The following is a 21,600-nucleotide window of genomic DNA, read 5'->3' as shown; positions in this document are numbered from 1 at the left end:
AGGGTAAATCTGAAGACTCCCAGAGACGTCACCAAGGACCTCAATGTTCGGGTCCTTGTAACTCAGGCTCATCAGCTGCATGAGGGATGTAAAAGATAGTTGAGTTTTTGTGGCACACATCTGTAATCCCAGCAAGACAACCAGCGTTCTAAGGCCATCTTGGCTATATAGAGAGTTCTGAGACAGCAGTAGCCTACACAGCGTCATATCCCAGAGAAGAATCAAATTAAAAAGGTAGCTGAAGCCAGGCTGTGGTGGCACAGGCCTTTAATTCCAGTACCCAGGAGGCAGAGGCAGGTGGATCTCAGAATTCAAGGCCAGCCTGGTCTACAGACCTAGTTTCTGGACAGCCAAGGATACATAAAGAAACCCTGTCTCAAACAAAAACAAACAAACAAAACCCCCCAAAATCCAAAAGACAAAACCAACCAAACAAAAAGGTATTGGGTTACCACTGATTAAATTCCTTTTCAAAAATGTGGTATATTTGCAATCAAAATGTATCCTTAAAAAAAAAAAATCTCATTGGTTTCATTAACTCTGGTACAAATCAGGAGGGATAGATACATTTACGTATTTATCTAAAACATTCTGAGTTCTTAAAACCCTAGGCAACTACAATAGATGTTCACCATCTACAATAGGAAGAACAAGTCACACATAGTTCTCTACAGAGACTGATGGATCTAGACTCTTAAACAAAAGGAACTATATGGTGTATAAGAGAATGACTAAAGGTCTAGGGATCATGAAAAGCACTGAGAGCAATCTCTTTACAAACAGTCCAGCTTAAAAACACGGCGCAGCCAGAGAAGGGTTGCTCACAACTTGGAAAAGAGGCCAGAAGCATGTGGGATCATTGCTTTCAGCACCAGACCTGAAGCACAAAGGGATGGCAGACTTGGCTAAGAGAATGTTATCTCTGGCTCTCTTGTTTGCTTCTGGTGGGAAGGCCTGTATTCTGTGAAGTTTAACATTAACTGTGGGCCTATGACAAAGATGCGAGTGATTTCAGGATAGGAGAGAGATAACCAACAACTGCCTGAGTCTGACTCAACCAAAAGACGCCAATCCCTTTATCACCAGGGGTCTGCTGTTGCTTTTGAGCAGCTTTAGCAGCCGCTGTGGCCACCTCATAAATGATGAAAAAAAAACTTTGTCACATTTGTATAAGCGCCAGGAGTTTAACTTTGGGGAAATTATATTTCTGTGGTCTCTTGGTAGAACTTAAGAACCATTAAAATCATAGTTTTGGGAAATGTCATGATTTGGGAAGCACCTTTTAAAGTGTGTGTGTGGTATGTTTCCAGATTCATCAGTCACAGAAGGACAGGAAGAGGGAAAGCAAAACATTAATAGTAACTGCTCATTTGGGGATCATGGGTCACTTTACAACTCGAAGATTTTTCTTTCTTCCCTGGTCTGCAGCGACCCTGCCTCACTGACTATTCTCAAGGCAGCGGGATCCAATGAAGTTTACTTTTCTTGCCTTTCTTCTGTGCATATGTTGGGCTGGAAAACCAAACTTGAACAGGACCTGGCTCTCTCTTCCCCAAGGAACTCCATGCCCCAACAAAAGGAAGAACCTACTCCTCCCCAAGTGAAAGAAGGCTGGAGCACTGAGTGGAGGAAATCCTCGAGTCAGGGATCTTGCTGGGATGGGGCGGGGGCTACAGCCTGCCCAGCCAGTCCACACCAGGGCGTCTCTAGCTTGATTTAAAAACGCTGACGGTTGGTACAGCTAGCACCCCTCTGGAGTCAGCCCAGCTCTCCAGCTGCCGCAGAGCTAACTCTAAGAAGTTTCTCCCGGGTCAAAATGACAGAAAACAGGCATTGCCCCTCCGGGACCGTCCCTTCCGCGAAATCCTATGAGAACCTCTGAGAGGGAGTGGTGTCTGGGAAAATAGTTGTGAGAAATAGACATTATCCAGCGTCCAAACTGGAAGCGCGGAGCCCATCCCATTTTCTTCACACATGGGGAAACTGAGCGGGTGAGGTGGAAAGAAAGCTCCTGTTTTCAGTATCAGGAGATCTTCAATGTGGGGCGTACTAATGCACATCTGGTTTTTCGTTAGTGAACTTCAGCTTACGATCTGCACAATGGGTGTGCATCGCTCTTTTATGGTCTTTCAGTAGGGCTTCTGCCAACGCAGAGATGCTAAGTGTACAAGCAGAGATAACCAGTAAACCACCCTACCCCAATCTCTTGGAAGCCTTTGATTTTCTACCCCACTGGTATGCATTTGACACACACACACACACACACACACACACGCCAGCAAGATCCAGGGAGTGGCTCCCTCACCGATTCTGCATAGGATGCTTGGGGTGTTCCTCTGGGGATGCTCTGAGGTTGCTAGAGCAGCGGGAGCAAAATAGCGATGAGAGAGAGGCGGAGCGGAGATGAGCAATCGTGAGAAAACAGCAAAGACCGGGAGAGCAGCGGAAAGAGAAGCCCAAAGTAGGAAAACAGGAGGAGATGAAGAAAGGAAGGCAAGCAAAGAGAGAGACCTAATGCTTTCTGATTGCTCAGTGAGCACACTAGCTCCACGACCTCCCGTGGCTCACCACAGGAGAACAAAGCCTGGGCTCCTAGGCTTGGGGGTGGCGGTACTCACTCCACGGGGAATAGCGGAGCGCACAGGGATAGCGGTCATGGAGCTCCCGGCCTGCAAGAGCGACTCTCGGACCCTCAGTCATCAGCACCACCCCCAGTTACCCCACGACCTCTCTGCACGCTGCCACTTACTTGTGGTCCATCCCGGCTCGCACGCCGCCAGCGGCCAGTGTAGCTGCAGAGCGAGAGCCAGCAAGCAGAACCGGGCGACGCCCGCGCGCCCGGGCATGATAGCAATGGCCCTCTCACTGTCCGCAATTACACATCCCCTGCCATTGCCTGCCCCCGGCCTAGCGGCGGCGGCGGTTTTCAAGCAAACGCCGGCCTAAAAGCCACCCAGCTCACAGCCAGACGCTCCGCCCCCAGCCCCTCAGGGCTCAGCCTGGAAAGGGAGGAGGGGAGGCACCATGCGGAGGAGGGGGTTGGTGGTGGCTGGAGGGACAGCCATGGGAGGAGCGAGCGAAGCCCCCTGGGAGCACCGCTGACTCAGGTGAAGGGCACCCAGGGGAAGGGATGGTCCGAATTTCTGAAGGAATCCACCATCCTGGAGACCTGGGAGACTACAGGGCTGGGGTTGAAAGTGTTAAATCTAGACTCCCTTCCGCAGCACTGAGGATAGTCTACTCCATCCCGCTTTATACTAAGCTCTTTGGGCGACTGAGGCAACTCTTTCTAGGGCGGCCTTCCAGGATTGACTACTCTTTCTTGGAGGAAGGCTCTGAAAGAGTTAATTCCAAAGCAGTGAAATAAGTGCTAAAAGAAGTTGTTTTCTTATCAGGACTCCAATCTGGGCCTTTAGTCCACTTCTTCTGACAAGGGGGGAGGGGCGGGAGGAGGGCTGGCTGCAGATCCAGCATCCCAGAGGACAGGGCTTCTGTACTCCAGAAACCGAACACCAAGCTCAAGAAACAGTCTAGACACAATTACAGAGGAGGAGGGAAGCCTTGGGCTGTATGGGTCGGGGGGGGGGGGCAGGAGAGAGCAGAATTTGGGATGGTTAGGGTTTAGGATCGAATGGAAGATGAAGCCCAGAAATAATGACTATCACTTAAGAAAATTACAGTAGCAGACACTTAGGACTTAAAACTTTTATTGACATTCCCTGCGTGCTAGGGCCTCTGATAGCTGATCTTGTCGTGAGTCCGCTGTGGACTGGAAATCACTCAGCTGCTAGAATGTTTGTCATGCACTTACGAAGCCCTGGGTTCCATCCCCAACACCTCATAATTCCAGGAGTGTGGTGTACCCCTGTGATCCCAGTACTTAGGGGGCAGAGGCCGGAGGATCCAGAGTCCAAGGTTACTCTTTGCTACGTGGTGAATTTGAGGCCAACCTGGACTACTTCACACAGTATAGAGTAACAATGGTAATTAGGCTGACCATCCGGAGGGGGGAGGCATCAGTATCATCTCTGATAGCTCTCCTGGGGTTGGGGGTGGAAGAATCAAACCGGCAAAGAGTTAAGTCCCCTCACGAAGGTCACAAAGCTAATGTCTGCTTTCAGTTAGGGTCTACATCTTTGATATTACAAAGTCCAGTGCAACATGCCTTAGTGGATGAATGATGAACAGAAAAAGAGAGAGCCAGAAATAATCTGTATAGGATTGCTTAGCAAAAGTCTCAAGGGGGAGGAGGTTCTGGAAGAGGAGTCTGGCACCTACATTTGTCAGTTCCTTTTCCCACCCCACCCCCATCCCATCCCCAAAACCAGGCCAGGAACTCTCAAAAAGAATGCACCCACGGTGAGTCTGCAGGGATATCACTGGGGGAGGGGATCAAGCCATTCCTACCATTGGTATGGACAGGAACTGTGTGAGTTCTCCCCATCTGCTGCGATGGAAAAGCAGATAGTGGCTTAGAGAGTTGCCTTTGTCACCCCCAGGCGGCAAGTGGTGTGACTGGTCTGAGGCAGTAAAGACTCACGTGTCAGTCCTGGAAAGCTGGAGTGTCAAGCTCCACGTGTCACCGGGTCAGATTCTGATAAACTCTTCAATTCATTTGTAAACAACTGTGTCTTCACCTGGCCCTTTCTATGCAAATCCAGAGAGCAAGCTCTGCTGTCTTCTGAGGAAGCCCATGCTATGTGTGAGCCCATCCTCACTGACTCATTTAACCTTACAATCTCCTTGTGGGTACGTCTCCACACACAATCACACCGGGGCTTGAGTTCCAACATATGAATGGGAGGTGTGATTTAGCCCTTCACGTACTATCCTCTCATTCTCCAAAGATTGTGTTTTCATCCTCTTACAACAGCCCTCCAAGTCAGTTCATACTAGCATAGCTTGAAAGTCTGAAATCTCTTGTGTCCAGCGTCTGAATTAGGACTGTCTGAGAGAGGAGTGGCTTATCCTCAAAGATTCCTCTTCAGTTGTGAGTCTGTGGAACCTGACAAGGTATGAGCTTCCAAATGATAGGGTTTCTTTTTGTTGTTGTTGTTTTTTTTTTTTTTTTTTCTCAAGACAGGATTTCCCTGTGAAGCTCTGGCTGTCCTAGAACTTGCCCTGTAGCCCAGGCTGGCCTTGAACTCACAGAGATCTGGCCTGCCTCTGCCACCCAAATGCTGGGATTAAAGGTGTGCACCACCATGCCTGGCCAAAGGATAGTATTTTAAAGGGAGTAATCAAAAAGAATGGAATGCTGGTACCCAAGAGTCCAATGTATTATATAGCCAGGCCAAATGTATTTATTATCTGGCGTCTAGGTCACCTGCCACAGCAGGGTCATCCTTCAACCCCACAGCTCTCTGTCAGAGCAGGAGGAAGAGAGCAAAAGGAGGAGAGGACCCTGCATCCTATAACTCCCTTGAACTGTGGTGGGAGTGGAAGTCCTGGTGAACTCTAGAAGGTCGCTAGGTCATTGTTCCCTACTCTTCAAGGAGAAGCAGGTAGCTGACAGCCTTCCTTATTCCATGACCGCACTCCCATGATCCCTTCTGAATCCTCCGCTTCTACTCCACTGGCTGATTGAGACAGATGAGTTGCCTCTCAAATTCCCTCTCTTATTAACAGCGAATAGGTTGAGAATGAGCCAAGTCAACAAGTTAAGGAAGGTCCCGGTTACAATTCCTTTCATCCATCTCTTTCTTGCATTCAAATGAGCAACACGCAGAAATCAGGACGTTTCAGCTAGGCATCTCCAAAGCCTACTGCCGACCTGCTGTGGATGAAACACAGGACATGTCCCCACCTAAGGTGTCCTGTGTGGGGAAGGCTTGGCCCCCAGCTGATGGTACGATCCAGGGAGGATTGCATCATGAGGTTGCTAACTTCATCAGTGGGTTAATCTTTCTGAATGGACTATTGGAAGGACCATCCTGCTTACAGGAAGTAAGCCCCTGGGGGGGGCAGTCTGCCTTTGAAGGCTGCCTTCTCCACTGGGACCCCTCTCTGCTTTCTGGCGGTGGGGAGGCCATACTCTGAGTTCACCTTCCACACTCCCTTCATAATTCTGTCTTGCTATCATCCTTGGTGCCTTGAAGCCGAGTGGCTATGGAAAGAAACCATGAGCCCAAATAATTCTCCCCTTCTGGTTGTTTATTTCAGGTATTTGTCGGGGCAACACGAGGTTAACACGGTATCCAAGTTTGTTGTTTGCAGTTTCTACTTTGCACAGAACAGTAGAGCACAGTTCATAATATGTTTCTGACTGCCAACACTGATTCCTAAGATCTCCCTAGACTTGCCTTGGTTATTATTTGATTGGTTGGTTGGTTGGTTGGTTGGTGGTTGGTTAGTTGAAACAGTCAAAGCTGGCTTTGAATTCGTGGCTATCCTGCCTTCCAAGTCCTGGGATTACAGGCATGAGTTATCACACTCATCTTGAATTACCATTAATGTTTATATTTCTATCGATTATGTTCATAATAAAATAAGCAGTTCCTGAGGCTAAAACACTTTTGATTCATTTTTTTCCTGACACAGCCCTTGTTTGAATCACCTAATTTCTGCATTTCTACGCTCTTCAGGGGATGCTTGGTTCTTTATAAACACACTCCTCACAGCTCTGGAAACTGCTACCCATATCTCAGCTCCTGAGTCTCCATTGTTCGGAGGGGAGGGAGCGCTCAGCTTACCAGCACCTAAATCTGCATTAGTTTGGTAAGATAACTGATCAGAGCCTTGCGTTGCACAATTTACTGTCTCTATTTAAGGTGCCATAATGGCTGGTTTCTGGTTAGACCTCTCCAGCCTGCAGAGGGCTACTGTTTTTTTTTTCCCCAATATTCTTCACTTATGCCCCATTTCCCCACATGCACAGGGAGGAGGGTTTCAGGGTGGGAAGGAGGGGAACTCTGATGTCTTTCTTCTTTCAAGAAGATGAGTCTTGCCATACGTTGAGAAATTTCCATTTGCTGACACTGATTTGCTCTGTATTTAATGATCATGTACCCTTAGATACTTAAAGCAGAAGGAGCCCATCCAGGTGGCTCAGCAGATCAAGGCAGTGACCTCCAAGATTGATGACTGAGTTTGATACCCAAGATCCACATGGTAAAGGGAGAAAACTGACTGCCACACTGTCCTATACACAAGGATAGTGGCACACACACACACACACACACACACACACACACACACGGAGGGGGAGCAGAGAGAGACAGAGACAGAGAATTTTTAAAATGTAATTTCTTAAGAATTAAAAATTGAGAGTAGAAGCCTATAAGGAATTGGTCAAGCAAGCAGGTTTTTATAGTAACATGATACCAAGTTCCCAAGATCCTGTGTATTTGGAGACTGAAGTCAAGCACAGCATGGAATCACCCTTTCTCTCCCTTTGCAACATGTAAGACAGTTCTCACTGCAAGGCATTGGACCCAGCATAAATTGAAGAATTTGAGTCACAAGACAGACCTCAGAGTTTCCTGGAGAACTTTTCCTCTAGTTTCTGAGGTGCTGTTATGAACGATTCAGCGAAAAAACACAGCGCAGATCTGCAAAATGCAATTCTTTCCTTTACTGCTACCATCAAGTCTGGGAACACAATGGCCACTGCTTAGAAAAATAAAATTAAACATATTGAGAAAAGAGTAGATGAAAATGTGGAGAAATACATAGTGTTCCTAGAAGGGAAGACTTTTTTTTTTTCTTCTCCTGAGGCAGAGTCTCATTATCCCAGGCTGGCCTCAAACTTGCTAAAATAGCTGAAGATGGCCTTAAACTTCTGATCCTCAACCGTCTACTTCAAAAGTGCTGTCATCACAGGTGTGCGCTGCTACTGCTGTGTTCATGTATCGTTAGGGATCCAAGCCAGGACTTCATGTCTGCTGGCTAAGCAGTCTACCAACTCAACTCCATCCCCAGAAACCTTTTTAAACAAACAGAAGAACTAGAGGGGAAAAAAGAATAGTAAAGGACCAGAAAAGTGGCTTAGTGGGTAAAAGCTCCCAGCTGGACGGGAGAACTGGAAAGACAGTTGGTGGTTAAGAGTACTTGCTGTTCTTCAATCTGTGAGTTCAAAGGGCTTGCACCTGTCTGTCGCTCCAGTTCCAGGGGATCTGACGCCCTCTTCTGGTCTCCGTAAGCACCTGAGCATTCTTGCCATTTTTCTCACACAAACACACATATGTATATAAAAATAAATCTTTAAAAAGAGAGAGAGGAGGAAGGAAAGAAAGAAAGAAAGGAAGAAGAAATGAAAGAAAGGAAGAATAAAATAATAGGACCCCAAATGTCATTTGCACCCACCATGTACATACAATTATTGTCCATTAAAAAAATGTTTGAGCCACAATAGTTCAAATAGAAAAACTAAATCGAAAAGTAGCTCATAGGGGAAAAAGTGCAATGGTTAACGTACAAGCCCAGAGCCAGAAGTTTGTGTCTTTTGGAGCTATCCTGTGCTACACTGACACAGGAACAAGCTGACCTGCAACTTCTACACCTGGAAGATCTGCCATTTGTTTGTGAAGAATGTATGTTCTAGGGCTGGAGAGATGGCCAAGAGGTTAAGAGTACTGACTGTTCTTGCAGAGGACCTGGGTTCAAGACTCAGCACCCACATGATGGCTCACAATCATCAGTAAGGGATCCTACATGTTCTTCTGGTCTCCAGAGACACCAGGATTCTGCAAGTGATACATATACATTTGTGCAGGCAAAACACCCCATACATATAAAAAATAAAATTTAAAAATTGGATATTCTTTACCTTAAAAAGCAATGTATGGCCAGGCAGTAATGGTGTTCACCCTTAATCCCAGCACTTGGGAGGCAGAGGCAGGTGGATTTCTGAGTTAGAGGTCAACCTGGTCTACAGAGTGAGTTCCAGGACAGCCAGGACTACACAGAGAAACCCTGTTTCAAAAAAAAAAAAAAAAGAATGTATGTGCTGTTTATCAGAAATACCACTTTTCTGTGTGATCTTTGAAACATTTGTGACACCTGGTAATTATATTTCTGGGAAATGATCCTAAAAACAGCAGACTCTGCAGTTCACTCACTGATTTATGGGCTTAACAGGCTCATAGTGGGTTATTTATAATAGTGAAAATATTGGAAACAACCTAAAGATCCAATCATGAAGGAATAGGTCATAAATTACATAATTTCCATATGATGGATTATTATACAGCTGCTTAAAACATGGAAGGCTTATGCTCTGATGATCAGAGAGAGAAAAAAATGAAAGATCCAGAATTATATCTAAGCAGAATCTTAGCTATGCAAAAGAAAGACTTTTTTTGAAAGGCTGGAAAGAAATCTGCTGAGATGTTAGCAAAGTAGCATCTGTGTGGTGAGAGTGTGGGTGCTTTTGTTTTGTTTTGGTTTTTTGTTTTGTTTTAAATCTCTCTCCCCTCTCCCCATCTGTCTATCTGTCTGTCTCTGTATGTGTCTGTCTGTGTCTGTCTCTCTTCCTCTTCCCCTTCTCTAAATAGTAAAACTTTAGGGATTAAGGAATAAGTAGATTGTAAATATATGAAGAAACACAGGAAAATCTATCATTTCTCATTTTATTTTTCTTTTTGTTTCTGAGACAGGGTCTCACATAGGCCAGGCTAGCCTCAACTTCACTATGTGGCCAAGGATAACCTCAGACTCCTCACCCTCCTGTCTCTATCACTTCCCAAGTTACACAGCATGAACAGCTTCTCTGTCTCCTGCAGGTATTGCACACATCACCTCTCTGAATGACCATATTATTAGAAGCCATTCTGCCAGAGGTTAAATCCCTTCTCTATAAAAGCTGTGTGGCCTTGGACAGAGCAGCCAACTTCTCTGTGTCTCTGCCGCCTCATCCACAAAGGAGGGTGAAGTCCGTGCCTTACTCCCACGATTGCACTGGAATCATGGTTGTGAGGTAACACAGGAGGTAACTAACTGCTTCCTCTCACAGAGTAAGCACTCAGTGGATGCTGGCTAGAAACAGCTCAGTACTTTCTGAGCTCTAGCTCTGCTGCATTCTTACTAATCTCACACTTGCATTTCAAAAACAGCTTATCCAAAAGCGGCTGCTGTCCTTCTCTTGACTAGGATTCTCAGACCCTGCTTGGTGCATCCTTCTGTATCTTCAGATACCAAGCTCTAGGGTTTGGGGCTCGTCAACCTCTCAGACCAATAGAAAGCCTGCTGGCTGCCGAGGTTGACCTGAATGCTCATTCTTTCTTTCTTTTTTTTAGAGATTTATTTATTATCATATATAAGTACACTGTAGCTGTCTTCAGACACCTCCGGAAGAGGGCATCAGATCTCGTTACGGATGATTGTGAGCCACTATATGGTTGCTGGGATTTGAACTCAGGACCTCAGAAGAGCAGTTGGTGCTCTTACCCACTGAGTCATCTCACCAGCCCGAAGTCTTTTTTTGTTTTTGTTTATGTTTTTGTTATTCAAGATGTTATTCAAGACAGGGTTTCTCTGTGTAGCCCTGGTTGTCCTGGAACTTACTCTATAGACCAGGCTGGCCTCGAATTCAGAAATCTACCTGCCTCTGCCTCCCAAGTGCTGGGATTAAAGACATGCACCACCACTGCCTGGTCTGAATGCTCATTCTTTAGAGCATTCGATAGACTCAGTTTCTTATGTTAGTTAGTGCTGAACTCCAGGAAGGCCTTCCCCTCAGATCCACCAGGCTTCTTTCTCTATCCTCTGGTTCCTGGGTTTCCTTTATCTTTCTTTCTGAGAGACTCTTGCCCTCTGTTATTTTGCATGAATGGTAAACCTACTCTTTTTCTTCTAACCCAGCAGTCTTCAATCTGGGTCACGACCTCTCTGTGACTTGGCCAACCTTTTCACAGGGCTTGCCTAAGACCAGTGGACAAAGAAAAACATAGATACTTATGTTACAATTCATAAACAGTAGCAACATTGCAGTTATGAAGTAGCAATGAAAATAATTTTCTGGTTGAGAGTCACCAGAACAAGAGGAACTGTATTAAAGGGCCCCAATGTTAGGAAGGTTAGGAATGACTGTTCTAACCCAGTCTCTGGCACTTGAGAAACTTTGCTGTTTCCAGTGCCACACACCACACGGGCCGTTTTCCCTGCGGACACAGAAGTAGGTAAAGAGGGCCTGTCAGTCCTCCTGGTTGGTTCCTTGAGAAACTCCTGGGAACTTTTCAGGGGCCACTTCAAGGTAAGAAATTAACCTCAGCCCATCCAAAAGCTACAAAACGAGCAATAACCCTATACGCCTAAAGAGAGCCCACTGGCTTGTCTCCTAAGAAAATGTAAACAGCTGCACCTCAAGTTGGATCCTGTTCTGTCTCTAATACACTCTTGACAACTGCCGGCCTAAATTTAGCGTGTATGAACTTACCATTTTGAGGGACTTTGACAAAATTCCTCCAGTGAAATTGCAAATGGTCCCAGAATCCCCATCTCCAAGGGTCCTCTCATCTCCACTAAATTCCTTCCCTTTGTTAGTCTGTTTCTACATATCGGGACTTTTTTTTTTTTAGCTCAAACTTCTAAACTGAATTTCCCAGACTTTCTCTCACTTAGCCATCCAGTGGATGAGCCCTGTCCTGCCAAACTTCCTCAAGGGTCTTCCGTCCAGGCTGTATCTCTACACCTTCTCCACCAAATGGGAGCTGCCGAGATAAAAGCGGTGACAGCAGGGGCAGAGCCGCAGTGTAGGGTTCTGTTGACTTAGAACTCACCAAGAAGCTGCCTCTGAAGATGGAATTTGTCCTTCCACTTCAGACTCCAACTTGGCAATCTCAAATCGTCCCCTAGAAACCCTGTCATGGATCAGGTTGGCCCCCTGACTCTGTGACAAAAAAGCGGGAGACAACACAAGAGCCCAAGAGTGAAGACATTGCTCTCCCAAGGACAGCTAATGGGTAAACTATCTCCAAATTATTATTGATCCCATGATATAGAGATGTCTGTAATACAAACAGCTAATGGGATACTCATTCATGGAAAGGACAGAGAGGACTCTCAGCTTAGAAGTCTGTTAGCCAGCTGGGCGGTGGTGGTGTACGCCTTTAATCCCAGCACTTGGGAGGCAGAGGCAGGCAGATTTCTGAGCTCAAGGCCAGCCTGGTCTACTGAGTGAGTTCCAGGATAGCCAGGGCTACACAGAGAAACCCTGTCTCAAAAAACCAAAAAAAAAAAAAAAAAAAAAAAAAAAAAAAAAAAAAAAAAAAAGTCTATTAGCCGATAACTTCAATATAATAGTTTTGTCAGGGTTCCTTAGTTGGTTTTTAGGGAAGGTTGTAACAGATTTAAGGATGTTTTGGTTAGATGATTCTGTATACTGTAGAAACACTGTCTTTGTCTACTATGAGATTGACCTGGAAATTTACAGGTTTAACATAGTTTAACAGTATACACACAGATATCATCAATTTATTACATTATCCCACGTAATTTAGATTCAGCTTTCTTTTTAAAAAGTGGTATCACACACACACCACTGCCTCTCATGAGTCAGGTGTATAACCACAGCTCACCTTACTAAACAGAACTGACATTAATCACGAGGTTAAAATGTTTTCATTGACTTTGTCCTAATGTCCTTCACAAGGTTGTAATGGTGGAAAACTGATGGTCCACTTCTGATTTTACCCTGGCCAATAAAAACCGCCTTGGGCTTTTGAGCCAAACCATTGTCCTTAACGTCTTGTAAAGCACAATAAATGATGACAAAAAAAAAAATCTGTTTTACTAAGACCCCAAGCCTCCAAATGACACCCCTCCCTCAACAGGAAGTAGCCAGATAGGAAATGAAGGCCTTAATCATATACAGGAAGTAGCCAGATAGGAAATGAGGGCCCTAATCACATATTTGAATATATATGGTATATACCATATATACACACATACACACATATATACATGTATACGTATGTGTATGTACATATATATAGTCTGGAATAAAGGAAACCCTACCACCACAAAACTCAGGCCACAAAGTAGGGCCAAGGTTTCAGGAAATCTGCCATCCATGGAATTCTGGAAAGCAGGTAACACCTGCCACACATCCTGGAGCCGGAAGTTGCAAGAACAGGCTATCTGACTGACCTCCCATCTAGCAGTTCTGAAAAGCAGTCTATCCAGAAAAGTATATACATGTCTATTGTTAATTTATTGCGTTATCTCACGTGTGTAGTTTGGACTCAGCTTTCTCTCTTTATTGAGATGGTATCACACACCACTGTCTCGCATAAGCCAGGTGTATAACCTCAGCTCACCTTACTTAACAGAACTGACATTAATCACGAGGTTAAATGTTTTCATTGACTTGTCCTGATGTTCTCCACAAGGTTGGAGAACCTTTCTCCTTTCTCTCAACCATGAACACTGTTCTCAGCTCTGTGCTGTGCGTTCTCCTAAATACATTAACCTCTTGGATTAACGAAAGTCCCACTCTCTCTGTTTGAGAACAAACTGAGTCTTTACACTTTTGTTTTCTTCCTCTGACTTATTTCTTACAACATTTATTAGAATCTTTGATCTGATTAATTTTTATTGTTGTCCTTGTCCTGCTTGTCTTCCCCACTTTGAATGTCTTGTGCAATTCTGTTCATTTCATACTATATAATTCTATTTTGTTTCTTGTGTGTGTGTGTGTGTGTATTAACTAAGTCAATCTTTTTTTAGTACTTATTGTAAGCTTTGGTAAATACGTTCACACTTAATGTAAGTCTATTTCCAAATAGCTCCATACCATTTCACAAGTAGTATGAGAACCTAATAGAAGTAATACAGTATCTGAGCAGGAAGCACTGACTGCTCTTGGAAGGATCTAGGTTCAGTTCCCAGCACCCACATGGCAGCTAACAACCATTTATGTAACTCCAGTTCAAGGTGATCTGACACCCTCTTCTGGCCTCTTTGCGTACCCTGCACACTTACATGAACTACTTAATATATGTAGGCAAATATAATATGCATTAAAATAAACAATAGCTGGGTGGTGGTGGTGCATGCCTTTAATCCCAGCACTTGGGAGGCAGAGGCAGGAGGATTTCTGAGTTTGAGGCCAGCCTGGTCTACAGAGAGAGTTTCAGGACAGCCAGGGCTATACAGAGAAACCCTGTCTCGAAAAACCAAAACCAAACAAACAAATAAATAAATAAATAATAAATAATAATCTTCAAAAATAAAATACAATTCTTACCATCCATAAGTCTTCTTGTCACTCATTTAATATTTTATTTTAAAAACTTTATTATAAAAAATTGGCAAATAAATAAAAGCATCACACACACTAAAGTCAACCATATCTTATAATAAGTATTATGCACACACGCACACACGCACGCATGCTCATGCAAGCAGATTTAGATAGCTTCTGAGGAGAGCTGGCTTCTGTTCTTTGTTTTTTCTCTAGGTAAGTGATGTTTTCCATACTTCCTCCTACTTGCTCTCTCCCCATCCCCTTCCCAAATATGGCTTCTTTTAAGAAATTTTCCTGCCGGGCAGTGGTGGCCTTTAATCCTAGCACTTGGGAGGCAGAGGCAGGCGGATTTCTGAGTTCGAGGCCAGCCTGGTCTACAGAGTGAGTTCCAGGACAGCCAGGGCTACACAGAGAAACCCTGTCTCGAAAAACCAAGAAGAAGAAGAAGAAGAAGAAGAAATTTTCTTTTCCCAGTGTGGAGGCACTCGCCTTTAATTCCAGCAGATGAATTGTCTGAGGTTGAGGCCAGCTTTGTCTGCAGTGTGAGTTCCAGGACAGTCAGGGCTACACAGAGAAATCATGTCTCATAAAAATGAACCCCCTACCCCAAAAAATTTTTTTCCTTGCCTAATTTAATGAAACTTTAATGTTGTAATCATAGGTGTGCTTTTTGGTTTGAATTGAAATGTTCTCTAAACTGAAAGGGACTTCTGTGTCTCTCTTCCATGGGGTGGATCAAACCCAGGGTCTAGGGTATGCTAGGCAGACACTCTACCAACACTTCAGGCAGCCCCTTGATTTGAGCATGCATCCTTTTTGGTATTCTCTGAACTTCTTGGATCTGTGCCTTACTGTCTGACATTAGTTTGAGGGACATTCTCCATCATTATAGCTTTAAATTAGTCCTCCCTTTCTTCCAGCACCCCTCAGTCCTGTACTTAGACCTTTTATAACTGACCCACAGTTCTTGAGTATTTTGATTTGGACTTCTGTCCATCATGGCCTTCCACTGGTCTCGGCCATTTAAGGGTAACTCTGAACATCTCATCTTCCTGCCTCTTCTTCCTGAGTTCTGGGATTATAGGTGGGAACTACCGCACCTGATTTATGGGGTGCTAGTGATGGAACCCAGAACTTTGTGCATCCTGGGTAAGCATTGTACCAACTGAGCTACACCCCTTGCCCAATTTGTAACTCTGTGTTGTTACATCCTGAGGCTCAGAAATACTTTCTACAAGCACATCCAGTCTATTAAGGAGCGTTGCTCTGTGGATGTTTTCTTGTTGATAGCATTTCCTTTTAACTCTGTATTTCTATATTTACAGTTACATTTACATCGTCTATCTGTGTTTTTTCCTATTAACTACTTTTCCCTTTAAATCCATTAGTATAGTAATAGACTTTTGATATTCTGATATGAAAAACCCAAACCCCTATCCTATTTGATTTTAGTCTCTTCAAATTGTGCTTTCTCTTAGTATATTTTTATTTTATTTTAACTTAATTTTATTTTTTGAGACAGGTCTCATATAGCTCATGCTGGCCTCAAACCTGATGAATAGTCAAGGATGAGTTTGATCTTCATCCCTCCCATGTTAGCACCATATATGTGCACCAACACACCTGGCCTTATCATGTAGTCTGTTGAAAGGAGGACATGATGTGCTAAATAAAAGGAACCACAGACGTTTGGCCAGTGGTGGCATGCACCTTTACTTTCAGCACTCGAGAGACAGAGGCAGAAGGATTTCTGTGAGTTTGAGACCAGTCTGTTCTACAGAGTAAGTTCCAGGACAGCCAGGACTACACAGAGGAACCCTGTATTAACAAAACAAAACAAACCAAAAAAGGAACTGAAGGAAATAGGCCTTTAGCTACATCTTATCAAGATGTAAAGCAAAGGAAGCGCTCTGTTGCCCTAGGTCTGAGTCTCATAGGTGCCTGCACCCTTGGGCTGTGACCTTTGCTGATACTGCCTTGCATGGTCCACGTGTAGGTATAGAACAGGATGACTGCAGGAAGCAGGGCTGTGTGTATTTTCCTTCCCCTGTGTGGAAGGCTGGAAGGAACAGGCCTTTTTCAGATGGGACAGGCTCTAATAACTAACACCCTGGCAAGTTAAGCATAAAATAATGTCTCTTGGGGGCAGGCCTCAGTATAAAATATTTGGATCTCTTCCAAAACAGTTCTTTTCCTCTCCATCTCCCAAGGCACACGAGGATTTTCTCTGACACGTGTTGTGGAGACCTAGGGTAGTTCCTGAAGGTAAAGATCGCAGGTGTGTGGGACTCTTGACGACCTGGACCCTCAGAGAGTTATCGGCTCTCAGGGGTATCCACAGAGCCTCATCAGTGACAGTTCACATTCTGTCACCCCAGCACTTGATCTAGGAGCTTTCTTCTCCAGTACATTGTGAAACTATGTATCAGATCTGCCTATCTCTCTCTCTCTCTTTATGGTTTGTCACATGAGGTCACTGCTCTGATGGACAAAAGAGTTACAGAGAATTAAGCTTGCTAAGCTGGTCACTTAATAGGATGGGGTGGCCACTCCTAAACTCTCCTATGCCAGCCTGGAAGCAGGAAGTCAAACATTGTTAGCGGATAGTGATGCAAAACGGACCTCTGAAGCCAGCTTCCGGCAGCTGTTTCCCTTTTCCAGCCAGCAGTTGACCTCCCTCGGACATTTTTCCTCCTGTCTTGGTAAAAATCTTCAGATGATCTCAGTCTTTTTCATAGATATTTCTTTATGGTATCTGACTGGATCCTTCTGAAAAGCTCTACTGAGATGGGTATTGGAATCCCATTTCAGTAATGAGGGACTTGGCATTCCAAGTAGGGTAATAACTTTCCTAAAGTCACAAGGCCATGACACAATCCCAAGGAGGTAATAAGGAAAACTCTCAGTGGGTTCCCTGCACGGGCTGAGGTGGAGGTTCACGTCTCAGAGCAGAAATCTTTTGTACTTCTGGCCACATCTAAGGGACCTCTGAAGCTATAAATTGTTCATTGATCTATAATAAAGTACTTTAATCTGCTTCAATTCTGGAATTAGAGGCACGTACCACTACATCTGGCCTCAGCTATATCTTGAAAAAGGAAATTATTTTACAAACAACAGAGGCACAGAGCTAAGAAGTGCTCAGTGTTTGGGGGAAAGGCAAATATTGCCTCAAGCTCGGAGGAAGGCAGAGAGCGATGGTAATAGAATGTAAAATCGGAGCATTGGATGAGCTTGAGAGAGGAATTTTTTTTATGTTAGATTTAGTGATCTGTGTGCCAAAGTTAAGTAACACAATATTAAACCAATCAACCAAACAATCAAAGCAAAAAAAAAAAAAAACCATATTTGTGTGTGTGTGTGTGGTGCCTCATCCACAGTAGGCCATATCAAGAAAAAGCTAAGTATTTCCATCTGAGTTAGAGGCATTCTTGATAGAGACCTTCCTAATGTTCAACCTTAGCCTTCCTAACACTGTGACCTTTTAATACAGTTCTTCATGTTCTGCTGTCCCCTAACCTTAAAATTATTTTCGCTGACATTTTGTAACTGTGATTTTGCTACTGTTATGACCTGTGATGTAAGTATTTTTGGAGAGAGAGGGTTGCCCAAGGGGTCTTGATCTCTAGGTTGAGAACCACTGATCTAGATCAAGGAGAATTGGACAGAAGAAGCAGAGAGGAAGCACAGGTCTGTTCAGGATGCATCACCGTGCCAGTTTGGGCATTCTCAACTTGGTTATTGAAGACCGAGGTGAGAGGGTATCCTGGGTTGACAGAGGCTACTGGGCTTTGGTGGTTAGAGTCCAAAAGAGCTAGCAGGATCTGAAAGCTATTCAGCTTCTCTAAAAAAGATGATGTTGTCAGAAAGCCCTTAAATGTAAAAAGCCCAGGCCCAAAGCACTCAAGATTCAGCTTCTCATTACTCCATGTTTCCTGCAGCACAAGCACCAATTATTGAGCTTAAGAAACAATGCACTAGGAAAAACAAGGAGGAGATGCAGATGGAGGTGGGTAGGCAGGGGGGAATCCCGGGTAAGGAACTTGTGCGTTCTTTCTTTCTTCCATCCTTTCTTTCTTCCTTCCTTCCTTCCTCTCTCTCTCTCTCTCTCTCTCTCTCTCTCTCTCTTTCTCTCTCTCCCTTCCTTCCTTTCTTCCCTTCTCTCTCTCTTTCTTTCTTTTTTCGAGACAGAGTTTCTCTGTGTAGCCTTGGCTGTCCTGGAACTCACTCTGTAGACCAGGCTGGCCTCAAACTCAGAAATCCACCTGCCTCTGCCTCCTAAGTTCTAGAATTAAAGGCGTGTGCCACCACTGCCCAGCTAGGAGCTTGTGCTTTAACAAGGGCTGTCAACAGCTTCATTTCCTATATATAGTGACCTCTATTCTATCCTGCTCATTTTGTTGTCATGGTTGTGGGTTAAGGTCATCTCTACTCCAACCTGAGATGGGAGGATCATGTTATGACTAGACAAAAAAGATGCACTACGACATTGCCTTCAACCAGTTTTTCCTGTCAGAGTGTTGTCTGGCTCTAGAGAATATAAAGTTGCTTAACGTATGTTTACCATTGGTAGTTGTGGTTTTGGAAGGTGCTGGGAAAATGCTGGGATATATAAGAGGGAAGAGGTTAACTCAGATGAGAACTTATTAATTCAATTTTGTGAAGCTGTCATCCACGATGGGGTGGGATTTGGGGTGATGCAGCTGTTTGGGGGTCACCTACCTTCCCGTGCTTCTCCTTACCCATGCTCTGGAAGGAAGCACAGTAAACTCAAAGGTCCACACAGTTGGACTTTAGTGGACTCTTACTTTGTTCTGTCACCAGTGTCCTGTGTGAGGGGAATGGATGATTATTCATGCCTCTCCGGGATGGTTCTCACACTTGAGCTTAAATCTGAATCACTAGGAAAGCATTCTCCTACAGAGTGTTAGGCTTCTGCTGCAAGGGGGAGATGCTCAGGATGCATTGTCAGGTGGTACCGATGCTATTCTTGGGGACCAGGGAGTGAGCAACAGACACCACACTTGGAGAATACCTTTCATTTGATTGGATGCCACTGAGAGAGGAACTGTATGCGTCCTTTTTATTTCTTAACAGTTACCAACTGTTTAGAAGTCAGACTTCTTTTTAAAAGTCTGATTTTGGCCTTTCTTTTTTTTACAAATATCCAGTAATGGTAAGCCTTCTCTAGTGATAACTTGCCTGGCTGAGTTCCAGCTGTTCCTTTTAAGTGGGAGACCTGCTTACCATTGTGTCAGACACCTTCACCCCCACCTCCACATCACTCATTGTTTTTGTGGGCATTTGATTCTTATGTCTCTACAAAAGATGATGGAGACTTTCACAATTAAGGTTTCTATCGCTGTAACAAAAAAACATGACCAAAAAGCAAGGTAGGGAGAAAAGGATTTACTCAACTTATACTTCCACATTGCTGTTCATCACTAAAGGAAGTCAGGACAGGACCTCACACAGGGCAGGAACCTGGAGGCAGGAGCTGATGCAGAGGCCATGGAAGGGTGCTGCTTACAGGCTTGTTTCACATGGCTTGCTCAGCCTGCTTTCTTTTAGAACTCAGAACCACCAGCCCAGGGATGGCACCACCCACCACGGGATGTGTCCACCCTGCACTGATCAGGAATGAGAAAATTCTGGATAGCTGAATCTCACAGAGGCATTTCCTCAAGTGAGGCTCCTTCCTCTCTAATGACTCTAGCTTGTGTCAAGTTGACATAAAACCAGCCAGTCACAGAGACATAATGCAAAACGTGGAGGTGAGACGTGAGCACAGCCGACAAATTCCCATTCCCATATCCTACATGATTAATTCAGTCACCCAGTAGCATAACCTAGGCTGACAGGACCCCATTCTCAGTGACACATGATATAATACTCTGTCACCACATTCCAAATTTCTTAAACAAATACTTTTTATTATTTTATTATCTTTGAGAATGTCATATAGTCATACAATGTATTTTGATTATAGTCACTCCACCTTCAAGAAATGATCATTTCTTGGTAATTTTTTATTCTTTCTTATATTTCTCTATGTGGTTCTTTAAAATTTATTTGTGAGTGCGTAGCGGGCTCTGTGCACATGCCACTGTCTGTGCATGGAGATCAGGGGACAACCCGAGGAAATTAGTTTTTTAGTTCCACCATATGGGCTCAGGGAGATTGAACTCAGGTCCCCAGGCTCAGCAGCAAGGGCCCTTACTTACCCCAATGCCCACCCAATGGACGATCTCACCAGCTCCAATTCTTAAAAATTCTTAGACAATGGGTCCTGTGTTTTCATTTTGTTTTAGCACTCACAAACCCTGGACCTGGTCTTGCAGCCACACGGTCTGGGCTTGAAGGTGACCTTCTTACAAGCAGGTCACAACAGGGGCTATATGTGGAATTCCAGGCTCAGATCATCTAAGGAGTCCTACTGAAACTGTCTGCTTGTGCAGACCAGATACTTATTTCATTTTATTGCTGTGTCCAGAAAGAGGAAATTAACTCCCCTCCCCCACCCCCGGGGTCACGGACAAATCCTGAAAGGGAAGCCAAATTGAAAGTCCAAAGTGATGAGTCCGCAAGACAGTCGATACTGAGGCTGCCAGTGAGATGAGTCTGAGCCGCCGTGCATACCAATGTGGAGACTCTTGATGGTTACTGAGCTCAGCCATCTCTGCTTCATCAGGCTGAAGGGGAGGAAGTAGATAAAACCGGAAGACTATGGGGGTGGGATGAGACAGCACGTGTTCTGTATACAAATCTGGAAAACTGTAGAAGGGGACCTGTTTCAGGATAACGCTGGGGGAAAGGGAAACATAGATGAATTCTGCACATTTATCAAGCTTCCATCTACCTCCACATAAACTGCAAAGGGCAAAAGGCGTGTGCACGTTAGCCCAGGGAGTCCCACTCATGTGCTCTTGCCCATTAAAAATGGCAGTTCAGGTCGAAGGAAGCCCTTCTTTCCAGAAGGCTCTACTGGGAAGTAGCTCCATTGTTGGTTTGTCTTCAGATGCCTGGTTTTCAGTTCGCTGCTGCACACACCCAGTGAGAGCACCAGCGCTGCAAGCTGGCTGAGCACATACTGAGGCTAAGAGCTGGGAAAGGAGTCAGCCCTGAAGAGCACTGCACTCCTTCACATCCCCTCCCATAGTTCGGGTCCAGGGGAACCTTCTCTCCTACCCAGGTTTCTGCTTGTGGATTGTTAAGGAGACAAGAGCTGGATGGAGAGTTCCATCCCACACTCAGTGTTGTCTTGGTGATGGGAATGTTACCCCAACATGGACCAGTGAGCATCTGTCTCCTAAATGTCGGCAATCTTGAAGATGTCTGTGTACTTGCGTGTGGATCTGTGCTTGTGTGCATGCTTAGATGTATGGGATATATACAAAGGTGAATGGGTATGAATG

At 44.7% G+C, this 21,600-nt stretch overlaps 1 protein-coding gene across 2 annotated transcripts in view; it reads right to left on the bottom strand.

Annotated features, from left to right (window-relative positions):
- Adam19 (ADAM metallopeptidase domain 19) overlaps positions 1-3,006 on the bottom strand; it is a 90,877-nt gene extending 87,871 nt beyond the window's left edge. The window contains exon 1 of one of the 2 annotated variants that reach the window (XM_031354779.1): positions 2,750-3,006. In XM_031354779.1, coding sequence (XP_031210639.1) covers positions 2,750-2,846 — 97 coding nt within the window. In that variant the 5' untranslated portion in view covers positions 2,847-3,006. The remainder of the gene's footprint in view (positions 1-2,749) is intronic. The other variant, XM_031354780.1, reaches the window with a different exon arrangement.
- Positions 3,007-21,600: the final 18,594 nt, after the last annotated feature.

Source organism: Mastomys coucha, unplaced genomic scaffold, assembly GCF_008632895.1.
Source record: "Mastomys coucha isolate ucsf_1 unplaced genomic scaffold, UCSF_Mcou_1 pScaffold5, whole genome shotgun sequence".
NCBI lineage: Eukaryota > Metazoa > Chordata > Mammalia > Rodentia > Muridae > Mastomys > Mastomys coucha.
This window is presented reverse-complemented; position numbering and strand designations above follow the sequence as displayed.